Raw genomic sequence first — 15,707 nt, forward strand, 5'->3', positions numbered from 1 at the left:
TTGTTTGACCCCAGTAACCTTTCCTGAGATGGCAGGGGGTCGGACTAGATGATTTACTCGGGTCCCTTCTGACCCTAGAAACTATGAAACTATAGTGACACTCTCCAGTAATAGGGGAAGGGGTTGCAGTTTCTTTGTGGGCTCATTCCCACAACTTTATGTGCATCGAACAGGCCTGATTCCTCACTTCTGCTATTTCCTTAACCTAGCCCTGGCCCCTGACCTACACTTACCCACCGCATTGCTGCTGACTCCCTGGCTCCAAGCAGCAGTGGCAGCAGCTTCAGCTCCTACCCCAGGGCAAAGCCAGAGCGCTAATATTTGAATCCAAAAATGAGGCTTGTTTTTCCTGCATTGACTGAGGGAAAAAAACTCATCTTGGATTTGAGTAAATACAGTATTAAGGCAAAGCAGGAGGTATGGCACTGGAGTTTGCAAGCTCTAGAAACCAGCTACGACAACATTCTGCTGCTGCTACAAAGAATATTGAGGTCACTGAACTCAATGAAAAACTCCTATTGCTATAGGATTCCAATCAAGAAGAGCTCCCATTGTTAAGTATTAGCTTCTTAATACAGTCATTGCGAGCTTTTTTGTTTTCTAAGTGTGCTTATTTTTGTTCCTGCTGCAGTTCTACTCCATGACAGAGTGGAAGACACTGTTGAAAGCAGTGTGCCGCTGTTTTAAGGCACATTTCATTAATCTAACACAATGATCACCTTGCAGTACCCAAAGTGAGAAAGAGGTGATCCACCAGCCTAACATTTTATCCTTTCCTAACAAGCAATTTAAGGCCAGCTTCCCCCCTGGTTCCACCAAATGGAGTTGCAACTACTTGTTTCATGGCTGAGTTTATCCTGTTGTTTTTTCTTCAATTATATTCTAGTCCAAGAAATTCCTACTGTGGCAATTTACTTAACATAGGGACTTAACATAGACTTCATGGTCCATTAAAATGATACTCCCTAACCCAGGCACTTCACAGGTGGTAATGACCCTACTTAAGCTTTTGTTTCATCTGCTATTTAGCTTAGCTGCATCTGCTTCTATTGAAGAGTCATGAGGAAAGGTACAGTGATACCTGAAAGCTTACCTATGTCTATACCAACCATTAGGTTGATCCAGGAAAAGATATCACCCACCAGAATTCTGGCCTCTCATATCTCTTCTGCACCATCACAGCAACAACATCACCTCACCACTACTGTGGCAACTGTATTTTGAAAGCCAATTCAAAATCCTGGTTCTGAAACCCAAAAGGGGAAGTTTGCTGGTGTTAAAGAAACCTTTTCTTCCTCCCTGTGTTCTTCAGTGTCTGTAACAATTGCCAATTTACATATCTGAAAGAACAACACAGTTTTTAAGTTGTCAGTAGTGTGCAAGTATACAGCCAGTACATATGCAGAAATAGCCAGAGTCCTGGCTTACAAGAAAGGCAGAGGAAGATTGTTAATAAGTGTGATGCCAAGAATAATTAAATGAGGACTTGGAAGATCAGTTCTCATTGAATACCTGAAATTATTTTTGGCTCTGGTAAAAATTATGATTAATTTCTAAAGTTTCCTTCAGAAGTTTCCTAAGACTCAGACACCCAGGGAATCAACTTTACCAAATAAAATTCTGTTTTCTTTAGCAAAGAAACACATTGCTATAATATAGGAATTAAAGTGGCTACTCTTAAAATAATGTGTTACTTGATGTGAATAAGAGCAGGAGAATTTGACTTACAGTATGTTGTGACCTAAAGGGCCAAGACACTCTTGTCTAATCTCCAGGCCCAGGTGTTTTGACTGCAACATGAGAGTGGAAACTGGTAGGGAGAAGAAAAAATTAAATACTTTCCCATCTAGAAAGAATCAAGGCTGTGGAGTGCAGCATTTTCAGTGATTGGGTCTTATTAGGTCATCCGTCATTGGTTTAAACTAACATGAAACAGAAAGCAGAAGTCTGAACGCAAGGGAAACAGCTCGCTCAGAATTCTGATTAGCTACTTGTTGATACTACATCACTTTAAACTGTGAGCAGGTATTGGATCATTTTGTCCTTGTGCAGGCATTACTGTTGGAACTTCTTAGAGTGGTCAGACACACTGGAAAAAAGAAGTGAAAACCTGCATTCCAGGGCTCGCTAATAACTGAAAGAGCAAGCAAGAAAGAAAAAATTCCCTGCTCCACTGCCACCCTGAAGATGGTTAATGCAGTCTTTCTCCTGCTAGTCCTGCTGTATCCCAATCTCAGCACAGAATGGCCCACGCACACAATCTGCAAGGAGGACGATTTGGAAATAGATTACAGAAGTTGTGGTGAGATTTTTAAAATTCCATTTCTTCTTCTTTATACAGTATCAGTAAAGCTATTTCCCATAGCAGGGAAAGTTTCTATTTGAGATGATGAACAAAGGGGTTAAATTTCTGAGCAAGCCCGGTTTTTCTAGTTGGAATGTTCATACACCTTCGAGGGAAGGAGGAGGGTTTTCATAAAAAGTCCACAATCCTGCTGTGACCAGGAAAGGAAAAAAGCATGTAAATTCACCTAACTTGGATTAATACATAGTTGCCAAAAATAGAGGCATAAAAGGACCGTGCAACTAAGATTTTATCTTGAAGCCAGGAAAAAAAGGATCTCAATCTTTATGTGCTATACCTGTCCTGTGATTCAGAGGCATTGTTCTGATCTATTGTTTTCCTAAGGTAAGATTTGGCAGTGGAGGTGCATGTTTTCTGTTCCCCCTAGTTAGTGACAAGGGACCCCATGTGATACTAGCAAGGAATCATGTTGTCAGAAGCTGCCACCAAGCTTATAGCGAGCCTGCAGCAGATGCAGCTACCAGAGGCATTTCCTGTGGACTGTAGTTCTGTTTGTTCTTGAAATCAGCCAAAAAGAAAAAGAGCAAACAGCACTGAAATAACTGAAAATGAATTCACTAAATGGTGCTTCCTTTTCAACTCCATTGCTTTGCTGGCCTTGTGCCTCTCCTATTGTTCTGATCTGTTTTACAACTGGGACAAAGGGAATTAGATTCACAGACACCTCATTCATTTTACGCACGTGATGTGAAAAGTGATTCATAGCAAATGAGCACCCTAGAGTTTGTTTTTCCAATTCATCCAGATACAATGGGTTCCCCACCGGGCTTTTTCTTCCCCATAGCTCTCATACAGCTTTGCACATCCATTAAAATAAAACCAGCAAGGGGCAAGGGGAGTATATAAATATTTGTAATGAAATTCTTTACCAGTCTATTCCTACGAGAACTAATTCTGGCTGCGCATATTATAAGTGGATCTACTGTATTAGGAAAATTTTCATTTGATGTCTAGTGAAAGCTTTGCTATTACCTTTATTTTAGCAAGAATTCCTTATGCAAATTAATTGCCCTCCCCCCTAACATGTTGCTGACTTTACATGGAGTCTTTCTGCTAAATTCTGTGTTGATTTAAATGACAAGAGTTATTTGTTAGGCATGTCAGTCACTTGGTCAGTGATTCCTAATGACCACTCCCACCCACAGATTAGCCAAAACATACATTTGTATGTATGGTTCCTACTGGTTTCCAAATTATTTTCCAGAGACCACTGGTAGCCACCATAGATTCATAGATGTTCAGGTCAGAAGGGACCTCAATAGATCATCAAGTCCGACCCCCTGCATAGGCAGGAAAGTGTGTTGGGTTCAGATGACCCCAGCCAGATGCCTATCTAACCTCCTCTTGAAGACCCCCAGGGTAGGGGAGAGCACCACCACCCTTGGGAGCCCATTTCAGATTTTGGCCACTCTAACTGTGAAGAAGTTCTTCCTAATGTCCAGTCTAAATCTGCTCTCTGCTAGCTTATGGCCATTATTTCTTGCAACCCCCAGGAGCACCTTGGTGAGTAGAGCCTCACCAATTCCCTTCTGCACCCCCATGATGAATTTATAGGCAGCCACAAGGTTGCCTCTCAACCTTCTCTTGCGGAGGCTGCAGAGGTCCAGGTGCCCTAGTCTCTCCTCGTAGGGCTTGGCCTGCAAGCCCTTAACCATCCAAGTGGCCCTTCTCTGGACCCTCTCCAGGTTATCCACATCCCTCTTGAAGTGTGGCGCCCAAAACTGGCCGCAGTACTCCAACTGCAGTCTGACCAGTGCCCAATAGAGGGAAAGTATCACCTCCTTGGTTCTGTCTGTCATGCATCTGCTAGATCATCTAGTCCGACCCCCTGCCATGGCAGGAAGGTATACATCTAGCCTCCTCTTAAAGACCCCCAGGGCAGGAGCCAGCACCACTTCTCTTGGAAGTAGGTTCCAGATCCTAGCCGCCCTGACCATGAAGTAGTGCCTTCTGATGTCTAGCCTAAATCTACCCTCTGCCAGCTTGTGAGCGTTATTCCTGGTCACTCCTGGTAGTGCTCAGGGGAACAGGGACTTGCCCAGTGCCTGCTGGTCCCCTCTGACTAGTTTGTAACAGGCCACTAGATCCCCCTCAGCCTTCTCTTTTGGAGGCTGAGCAGGTTCAGGTCCCATAGCCTCTCCTCATATGGCCTGCCCTGCTGCCCCCTGATCATGCAAGTGGCCCTCCTCTGGACCCCCTCCACAATATGGTTTTCTTTGAAATTTTTAACAAAAATGTAGACACTTTTTTGGTCACTTCTGACAGAGTTGAGAGAACATGGTGGCTGAACTCTTCATACATGTGACATGCTTAGGAATGTAAAGATGAAGTACACAGAAAATAAAGAGGCACTACAGCCACAGATGTCTAGCTAGGCCCTTAGGGGAGCCCTATATAATATTAACGTTCAACATATTACCTTGCTACTTTACACAAGACCAAAAAACCTGCATAAATCCTTCAAGGTTTGAGAACTGAATCAAAAGCTGGCAAACCCATCTTTTCTCTCTTTAGAGAGGACAAGTTTCTTGTATTTAGTATAAAACAATTGCATCCATGAGCAATATATAGGAGAGAGTCAAATGCTAGCTTCTCAAGCACAATCACAAAAGAAAGCAAAAAAAGCTCAGAGCATATATTTTTTTTCCACTGTGATATACAACTACTGGGGGTGAAGATATTTCACAGTTGGCCTCCATCCAAATTATTCTAAAACTTGATGAATAGGGTATGGCTCCCAGAAGTGGAAGATACAGGTTTGAATCCCCCTTAGGAAGATGACAGCCTATAAACCAACTGTCCCAATTTAACTAGTGGCCTATTATGCCAAAAGTGGACATGAGCACCACCAGGATGCTTTGCTCCCTTAATGGCCAAAGGCACCTCAGAAATGCAGCCTTGAACCAAACACCTAAGCTCCAAAGGGGTGGTTTCTGGGACATGCCCCAGTGCTCAGCATTTCCTGTATGCTAAATCTAGGTGCCTCCAGGTTCTCTGAATCACCTTTCAAAGGCACCTAACTCTCCTACTGCCCCAACCCTTTGGAGGCTCCTACCATGCCCCCAGAAGTCCATCTTGTCCAGCATCCTGTCTTTGACAATTGCCAAAAACAGTTGCTTCAGAGGATGGCATAAGAACCACACAATAGGCAAATATAGGTTCGTCTGCTCCCACACTAGGTTGCATTCTGCTCCTTAACTACAGAGACTGGCTTGAGTCTCTGGAAGCATGGGGCTAAACATCACTCCCAGAATTCCCACGGATATACATAATGTGTGAGAAGAACTAAATGCCATCCACCGGATTAGTCACAGTCCACTAATTACTCATGCTCAGATACCCAAGTCTAAAGTAATCCCATTTTTATAAAAATATTTAGGAAAAGTAGGTTAGGAGCTCAAGAATATTTTAAGGCCTTTAACCAAATGCCTAAGTGATACCGCAGTTTCATCAAATAACTGGAAGAGTCAGTTGACTCACTCCCCATTTTGATAAAGTAAATGGTCACATTACAGAAGACTGAGAGAGTACCAGCACCAAGAGCTTTCTTGGCATCAGGGGACTTGGGTAAATTTGGCCCAAACAGGGGTGGATTAACACATGGGTCAGCAGGGCCTGGGCCCAGGGGCCTGCCAAGCAGGGGCCCCTAGGGTGCCAGGGGCAGCATTGCCCAGGCAGGCATCCTGGGCACAGGCAACTGAAGCAGGCAGCATGTGCCTCCCCCTCCAGGTGGGCCAGGGCCAGAGGCTAGGGTGCAAGAGTGGGACTCCGTGCAGGTGGCGATTGCTTCCCAGGGCTGTGTTGCCAGGAGGCCCCACAGTTGGTACTGCATGGGAGGACCTAGCCGCAGCTCCCTGCCAGGCACAGAAGGAACCTGACTTCACCTGGTGGGGAGCCTCCAATTGTCCGTTTGCCCAGGGCCCCAATAAATTATAATCCACCACTGGGCTCAAGGCAGATAACATATGCCTCAAAAAGTGACTATTTATGTAACAGAGTTAAGCAAAAATAATTGTTTTTCCTGGTATTTGAGTTAGGTTGTACCCTCCCAAAGCTGAGGAAGAGTATGTTGTCCCCAGAAGTTTGTCTAAGATGTCTTCCAACGATGTAGCTAGTTCAATAAAACACATAACCTAACAAGCCCTTCTAGGCTGTGCCCACACAAGCATGGACATTTGTTTCTCTGAGGAAAAGGAGCAGCGGCACCCTCTGACTCAAGGCACATTACCCTGGGTGGGGTAGCGGAGGCTGGGGCCAGCAACCGTGCTGGCCCCAGCAGCCTTGCCTGAGGTCCTAGGGGGCTTGGGGAACTGCAGCCATAGTGCTCCTGCAGCTGGGAGCCTGGCCTGCAGCCAGAGTGTGGCTGCAGCCAGCCAGGCTCCAGTTTGGGGTGCCATGCACTGCCACCACTTGCACTACCTTTTTTTTTTTGCCATGGGTTTTTTTGACTCCAGGATCTCCTGGGGTCAACACCCCTCCCCACCACCCCCTCCGGCCACACACACACACACACACTGCAAGATAGCAGCATGGGGCATGTTTGCATATGCAGTGTGCGGCAGCGCAGACAGGTGTACCGCACATCTGCACTTGTCTGGACCTGGCCCTAATCTCCATAAGGCAGGCAAATAAACATATGGGACTATTGTATTTTTAACTGTATTTTGCTAATTGAGAAAAAAACATAACTTACAAATTTATCTACAGATATGGCAGGAATTCACTACAAAAAAAAATTATATCTGCCCCTTCTAATTTCACAGTGATGCATGCAAAAACTCTTTTGATCTTTTCAATTACATTTTAAAAGGCAATTCTCTGGGAAGAGGAAAGTGGGAAGGTTATACAGTTAAGTGCTCATAGCAGTTCAGTGCTATTCAAGTGTCTTGTTTCTACTTTGAAAGTGCATGTAATCAAAGCTGATGGAGCATAATTCTTTGATGCCGCCCCACTGGCTGCTGATGAAGCATTTATATTAGTTTAATTGTGTCAGTTTGTGTTAATTAGCCCCGAAAATACTCTTAAGTTGAAGTGCTCCAGTGGTGCCTTCCTCAGAGACTGCAGCAAACACGTTCCGCTATATGTAGCTGAGGAATAGAAAGTATTTTCTAGGTATTTTGACAATCCTGTCTCTTGAAGAGTTTTATAATTAGGTACATGCCCAGAAGACAGTATGTGTATTCTTATCATGTTTTGGCATCAACACTGGGAGACTGCTAGGTTTAGGTAACTGACTTAAACATATATCCTCCACTGATTAATAAAAAGCCCTTAAATCTAGACAAGGTTATTTGGTACCTCATAGCTGCCTACTACCTGAAAATGAAAATTTCTAGTGAATGGGAAAAAAGTTATTAAGTCTCCTGGAATTCACTTGTAATCTGAACACTCTTTGGATGGTACTGGAATTGATCTAGATAGACCTGCATCAATTACTGAAGACCTTACTTTGAGTATGTAGAAGAGTATGTACAGTGAGTGCATATAGTTTCACAGTTTCTAAGGTCGGAAGGGACCTGAGTAGATCATCTAGTCCGACCCCCTGCCATGGCAGGAAATAGTACTGGGGTCAAACGACCCCAGCAAGGTGTTCATCTAACCTCCTCTTAAAGACCCCAGGGTAGGAGCCTGCACCACTTCTCTTGGAAGTTGGTTCCAGACCCTAGCCACCCTGACCGTGAAGTAGTGCCTCCTGATATATGGAGGAGTGATCTACAGTAGGAAGTATTGGAATGACATCTTGAAAGAAACCCAGACTTCATACAGTATGATCAAGCCCAAGGTGGGGGAAGAGGGAGAGAAGGTGAGGGCAGGGCTATTGGAAAAGTGTTTGGTTGAGAAGCTTATAGATTCATAGATGCTAGGATTGGAAGGGCCCTCAATGGATCATGTCCAATCCCCTGCAAGAAAAAGCTCTGGGGTCATGTGACCCCAGCCAGGTGTTTGTCCAGTCTCTTCTTGAAGACCCCCAAGGTAGGGAAAAGCACCACTTGCCTTGGAAGCCCGTGCCAGATTCTGGCAACCCTTACAGTGAAGAAGTTCTTTCTGATGTCCAACCTACATCTGCTCTCTATCAGCATGTGGCTGTTGTTCCTGGTTGTTCCAAAGGCTGCCCTGGTAAACAGAGCACCTCCTATTCCCTGCTGTCCCCACCTGGTGAGTTTGTATACTGCCACAAGATCTCCCCTCAGCCTTGTCTTGCAGAGGCTGAAAAGGTCCAGGTCCCTCAGTCTTTCCCTGCAGGCCTCTAACCATACAAGTGGCCCTCCTCTGGACCCTCTGAAGGTTATCCACATCCCTCTTGAATTGCTGCACCCAGAACTGGACGCAGTACTCCATCTGGGGCCTGAGCAGTACTGCATAGAGGGGAAGCATCACCTCCCTGGACCTGTTCGTGACGTACCTAGTAATGCATGACAAAGTGCTCTTAGCTCTGCTAATTACTTCGTCACATTGACAACTCATATTCATCTTGGAGTCGACAACGACTCCAAGATCTCTTTCCACTGCTGTGCTGCTAAGAAGGCCATCCCCTAGCCTATAGGTATGCTGGTGATTCCCTCTCCCTAGGTGCAGAACCTTACACTTGTCCTTGTTGAACTGCACCCTATTGTTCCCTGCCCACTTCTCTAACCTGTCCAGGTCCACCTGGATTCAGTTTCTTCCCATCAGTATGTTTACTTCGCCCCATAGTTTTGAGTCATCAGCAAATTTGGATAGAGTGCTTTGCACATCCTCATCCAGGTCACTGATGAAGATGATAAACAGCAACAGCCCAAGGACCAAGCCTAGGAGGACCCCACTGCCCACATCTTTCCAGGTCAATACTGACCTGTCCACAACTACTTTCTGGGTATGAACCTTAAGACAACTTGCCACCCACATGACTGTGTAATCGTCTATAGCACAGCCATTCAATTTGTTTATGAGAATAGGGTGGGATAGCGTGTCAAAGGCCTTGTTAAAGTCCAAGTAGATGACATCTACCTTGACTCCTGCATCTAAGCATTTAGTAACCTGGTCATAGAAAGAAACAAGGTTAGTCAGGCAGGATCTACCTGCAACGAATCCATGCTGGTTGCCCTTCAGCATTATATTATCCGCTGAACTCCTACAAATGTGTTCCTTGGTAATTTTTTTAAGGGTTTTCCCAAGGATAGAGGTGAGACTAACCAGTCTATAGTTACCCAGATCCTCCTTCCTCCTCTTCTTGAAAATAAGGACCACATCGTCCCTTTTCCTGGGACCTCACCTGAGCACCACGAGTGCTCAAACAGCCGTGCCAGTGGCTCTGCTATGACACTGGCTAATTCTTTCAGCACCCTTGGACCAGCTCATCCAGTCCTGCTGACTTAAACACACCCAGCCCCTCCAAGTGTCTCTTTATCAGGTCAGCACTGACAGTAGGTGAGCTGGTGTTTCTTCTGCTTCTACCTGTAATGCATTTGGGAGATTTGTCTAGATCCATGCTCAAGAATACAGAGGCAAAAAACTAATTGAAGAGCTCTGCTTTGTCCCTCCTATCTGTCACCAACTGCCCTAGTATATCCTGCAGGGGTCCTATGCTGCCCTGCACCCTCTTTTTGCGCCCTATATACCTGCAGAAGGACTTTTTGTTGTCCTTAATTTTTTTTGCCAGCTTAAGTTCTAATGATGCTTTGACCTCCCTACCTGATTCTCTGCAAGTGTGAGCCAAGGAGGTATACTCCTCCTTGATAGCTACCCCCTACTTCCACAGCCTGTCTGCCCCTGTTTTTGCCCTTAGGCTTTCCTGGATTTCCCTGTTTAGCCAAAAGGGCTTCTTGGCCCCTTTGCCCTTTTCTATACAGTGGGATTGTCTCCTTCTGTGCCCAAAGGATTGCTTCCTTGAGGAATGACCGCCCTTCCTGGACCCCACTTTGTTAATGCTCTTGGACTTTAATGCCCCACTAACTAATCTCCTAAGCATCCTGAAATCAGCCTTTCTGAAGTCTAGCTTCTGCCCTCCTGGTAATTTTTACCACACTTCACTAGATAGTGAATTCAATCAATTAATGGTCACTATCCCCTAGGTTACCTTGTACCTGCAGATCTGCCACCAGGTCGTCCCCCATAGCCAACACCAAGTCCGGCAAGGCATTCCCCATAGTGGGATTGTATACCTCCTGCATTAGGTGAAGGTCCTGTATGCAGGTTAAGAACCTACATGAATGGTTCCATCTAGCTGACTGCTCCTCCCAGCAGATGTCAGGGTAGTTTAGGTCACCCACGACAACCATCTCTCTCGACCATATGGCCTCTGAGAGCTGCCTGGAGAATTCCAGGTCTAATTTATCCTCCTGGTGTGATGGTCTATAGTAAACCGCCACTACCAAGTGCTTTTCTCCCAACCCCTTTGTATCCCAACCCACAGTACCTCAGTTTGGCCCTCCTCTGATCCCACCTTGATTATAAAAGATTTATATTGCTCCTTAAGATAGAGAGCAACACCCCCTGCCTTTTTCCCCCGCTCTATTCCATCTGTGCAACCTATAACCGTCAACCTTATTTTCCAGTTCATATTTAGCTTTTTATGAATTTTTTGTTTGAATCATATTTGGCCCAATATCCAAGAACTACAAACTTCAGCAGAGAGGAAAAATAAACATAAACGTTCTTTCAAGTTCAGTAAGCAAAATAACAAAATTTTCAGACTTCTTTGGCAGTCATTCAGCTATCAATTTTTAAATGTGTCAAATCAAGCTTTGGTGTAAGTCTATAGTGATCCTTTACATATCACCATGTTAAACCTAGAGGCCAACTGATTTCTATGAGAACATCCATAATCTAACAGTGTAGGGCCCTAAGAAGGCTGTGATATTATATACTCTGTTATGACCTTTCATTAGATTAAAACTAAAGTTGGATGAACTCTCAGATTATACTGCATTTTCCCCAAATTTGTTGGAGTGGATTTTGATCTCAGTTAAAACAATCACTAGTCAATAAAGCTATTTAACTATAACTGAAATCAGAATCTGGTCTATGGAGCCTCAGAGTGTTAAGATAGACACCTTCCTGTTAAACCTGCATTATTGGTTAGTTTGCAATGCTAACGAGTCAACCATAGGGGTTGGTGGTCTGGATAGATCACCATCAGGGCATCACTTGACATATTCTATTTTTGTTTGTGTTGTTAAACTAACTATGTAGTTCTGAATAGATAATCTTAGTGGACCCCACATCAGGTACTCATGCCATTTCTAAAATGTCTTTGCTAGAGGTGTGGACAGGCTTCTTGGGAGTCAGTTATACAATGTCTATTTCTGAGCCAAAGAAACCACCTTCAGTGACTTGTTAGTATCAATCTGCAGACAGTATCGATAGATCTCCACTGCAACAACCTTTACTTTATTTAACTCTACTTCCTGCGTTCTGCACCTTTCCACATTAAAATCAGTTTGCCAATTTGCTTTGTGTGTATGCCTGTGTATCTTTTTAATTAAGGGAAGCAGGGAGATAATCTGCTGGAGGGAAGTTTGGGGGAAGAAAGAAGCTTGTCTCATGCATCGTCAGAGTAACTGTTAACTGATGCACTTGGTAGAAGACGGATCTTTCTCCATTACTCATTGTTTTTTGGCAGCTAGATTGAGCCAGATGCTTCATATTTATTTATTTATTTTCCTCAAGCAGTCTCCTGCAATTGCTTTTGGATCTAAATTATTCAAAGCCACATGATATCAGCTCCCCACTGATCTTTTGTTGTATAGATTGCTAATGGGCAAACACTCAAAGAACTAGAGAGTTTCCCTTGAAAACGTTTTTAATTGCTCTATCGAAAAGATGCTGGAGTCTTCATTTGGAAGCCTCTCTGGCCTAATTTATTCCTGTTCCAGAAGTGCAAAAAGGTTAAGTTTTGATACAGATATTTCTGAGTTCAGGTTCTGGAAAACTAAAGATATGTTTAGATTAGAATACTGCTGCCTAATCCCTTACTGGCTCATGGCAGCAATATCAAGCAAGTTCCCCATACGATGATCATTATCATAATTTACTCTGCCTGTTAACCTCAATTTAAACTTTCTATTTTCTTGCTCAGTCCACACCAGAGAGTCCCATAGGAAGCGAGCTGTCTGTGAGCCATAGGACATACCTCTTGTATCAGAGGGTTGCTTGTGTAATTATCATATTTGGCACAAAAAAATCTTTCCTGGAGGGTGCTTGTCCCCCTGTTTGAGATTTAAATAGAAATTCAATGTCACTTTCTACCCCATGCCAGAAGACTAATACTTTCTTTGTTTCCTGCATCATTTTTCATGTAGCTATGATTTTATTCCTCATCTCTTTTCAGAAACCGTATCAAGTGGTAGTAACTTTCAGAGTTCAAATGGTACGGTGATGGTCTTTACCCAAAAACATTTGGCTCAGTTTATGGATTTTTAAACCTTAATCGTTTTTATGTTTATTTATTAGTGGGAATGATGTTGAAAGAATTAATCTCAGTCATTAAGATGCCCTTCCTTGCTTTTTTCCTACTTCTTTTAAATCTTGTAGTCATACATTTTCTTCATAACAAAAAAGGTAATTTTCATACAATAATATAAAGGTTTCCAAACCCTGATCTATAGCAGGGGTGACTAACTTGTGGCACATGCCCCAAGTGACATGGGCAGCCTTTGTGTGCGACACAGGGAAGATCAGGGAAGGGACAGTCAACACAGCAGCAAGTAGAACAGGGAGCAAAAAAGGAGAACAGCAAATCAGGCAGGGAGCACAGAGCAGAGAACAGAAAGCAGAGCAGCCAGTCAGGCAGGGGAAGGGGATGGGAGTAGCACTTAGGGACAGTGGGGGGCTAATTTGTGACATGTCTGCCAAGAAGGTTGATTATCTATAGACAGTCCAAGGAAAAATGGTTGGTCTCATTATTCCCGGTTGCACAATCTCACTAAAAATAAAATAAAATAAACCTTATTTTCATATAAAAGTTTCCCATGTATTAATGACCTGATGCAGTTAATGTAAGAGCCACAAAGGAGGGCTTTTTATGGAGAAGATGGGGTTCTCTGGTTGATATAACATCACTTCCCAGGAACATCTGGGATAGTCACAGAAAAGGACAACTTTCTTTGTTCAGAGGACACCTGGAAGACAGACTATGTCATTCAGCTCTGTGTGAGCCAGTGGAGTTACATCCACATAAAGCAGCAACAACATAGTGGCCATCCAGACAGCTGAAAGACTGAGGTTTCGAATGTTTTACATAGCAAGGTGCCCTGGACATTACTCTCAGGTTCAAGATAGTTTCTGATTAGATATATAATGAATCCCAAAGCTAGTCATTTGAAGAACTACCACAAAATGAATCCCAGATGCTGGCCATCTTTTCATTAGATGGGAGGACCACTCTTAGCCATTTCCTTAACAGAGGGAAACACCATTCCAATTATAACAAACTGCTGCACTCTTATGACTGATGTCAACTGGCCCCGGCAAAATGGGGCCATTTAGTTTCCTTATATGCAGGCAACTACTGTTGTGAGTAACAAGCAGTAAAACTTGCCAGGCAGAACACAGACCAGATCTAATACCAGGACACTTTATAGCAACCCCTGGTTCTGTTCTAGGACTAAATGAGTAATGAAGGCCCAGACACTGCAGCTAGTGTGGATGACCAGGTAACCCCATTAAAGTACATGCAGAAGTTCATACCTCTCAGTTACTGTAACCAAACATTGGCCAATTCTGATGCTATTGCACAGGTTACAAGTAGCTTGTAATTTCAGTGTTTAATTTGTAATATTGAGAGCTGGAAATGCCTTCTTTTTAAATAATTTAATGAGATTGTGTTGTCACATGACTCCAAGACCTGAGGTCCACTGGCATGGGCCTAGACTGCCTATAGTTTTATCTACTTCTGGCATACATATATGCTATTTACAGGACTACCAACACCAAAAATATTTAGTATTTAATATTCATTAGTAGTCTGAGAGAGTGTGAGAAATGAGTTTAAATTTAATTATCTCTTTTGCAAAAATTACATTTTAAGTTATTTTCATTGGTTTTCTGGGCCCTTGATCTATAGGTGGCATGCATATTTTTAAGCAGTGATTCTCAACTTGGGTGATATGGCATCCAAGGAGCTGCAAGATCTTTTGAAAGCTGTCACAGAGCCCACCCCTGTGAGAGGAGGTAAACACTGGCTTCCCCACACATCAGGTGTCCTGTGTCTACCCAAATCTCCCGGTGCCATTTCCTGTGGCCCCTCCAACCAGCTCCAGGAGCAGGGGAACAAGCCAAGCTGAAAAGCACAGCCCCTGCCACCGTCAGCCCCTGTGTTGACTGCCTCCTACACTATGAGCAGTGTGCTTTGCTATGGGCCAGTGAGTGCATCTGGGGCCAAGCTCTTTCTACTGCTGTTTCTATGCTTTGGAACTGGTGGGAGAGGTTGCAGGGGGGAATCGTGGCTCTCGTCACCTGCATTCAAGTCCCTGGAGGAGCAGCCTTAGTGGTAGGGCAGCCTATGCCCACTCCCTCAAGTACGGACTGAGGACAGGAAGGGGGCAGACAAAGGAAACTGTGTGGTATGCCTTTGTTTGGCACCAGCAATCAATGTCACCCCCTTCCATTCCCTTCAGGAAAAGCTGCCTCTTTCAGGGTGCCCTGGACATTACTCTCAGCTGCCTAATGACTCACCCCAATCTGCCATACCTATAGCAGCCCCTGCCAGAACCAAGAGCCATGCATGGCCCCTACCATGCTCTCAGTGAGTTCCTTTTAAGGGTAAAGGGAGTGAAAGAAGATATTATTATTTATTATTACATTATTATTAATAAATTAGTCTTTAAACAGTGTGCCACTAAATTCCAAAAAGTTATGGAGGAGTGTCTTGAATCTAAAAAGTTTGAGAACCAATATTTTAAGGGCTATTAATGTTCACTTCTTGAAAATAAAATTCTCAAATCATCACTTGCCTTCAGGAGCTGGAGCTGGATATTAAAGCAAAACATCTATGCCATTTGCAACAAGGCACACCAGTCCTGGGCAGCCTCATGGAGTTTGAAGTTCCATTAGCCATGGCACTCCTACCATCCCATCATGATTGGGATTCCTCAGTAAATGAAAACAGTACAGAGTTTTGGAAATAAAACTAACAGCAATTCTGTCCTACCTTTTAAAGCGCCGAGCTAAGTGAAATCCCTGTCCGCACTTGCAGATTCAAGTGAGGAAACTCAGTGCTGACCAGAACTCTTGAGGTTAACATCGTCCAGGACGTGTGTTTTTTCAGCAAGCTATCATGATTAAGTCTTCATTAAACATTTTCAGTTACATAGTTATACAGAATTAAATCACCATTACCTGGCATGGAGTTACTCAAATTTTC

At 43.8% G+C, this 15,707-nt stretch overlaps 1 protein-coding gene across 1 annotated transcript in view; it reads left to right on the top strand.

Annotated features, from left to right (window-relative positions):
- The first annotated feature begins 1,928 nt into the window (after positions 1–1,928).
- Positions 1,929–15,707, top strand: part of LY86 (lymphocyte antigen 86) — a 35,368-nt gene continuing 21,589 nt past the window's right edge. The window contains exon 1 of the mRNA XM_019522196.1: positions 1,929–2,302. Coding sequence (XP_019377741.1) covers positions 2,188–2,302 — 115 coding nt within the window. The 5' untranslated portion in view covers positions 1,929–2,187. The remainder of the gene's footprint in view (positions 2,303–15,707) is intronic.

This window comes from Gavialis gangeticus, unplaced genomic scaffold (genome assembly GCF_001723915.1).
Source record: "Gavialis gangeticus isolate Ggan-Ray unplaced genomic scaffold, GavGan_comp1, whole genome shotgun sequence".
Taxonomy (NCBI): domain Eukaryota; kingdom Metazoa; phylum Chordata; order Crocodylia; family Gavialidae; genus Gavialis; species Gavialis gangeticus.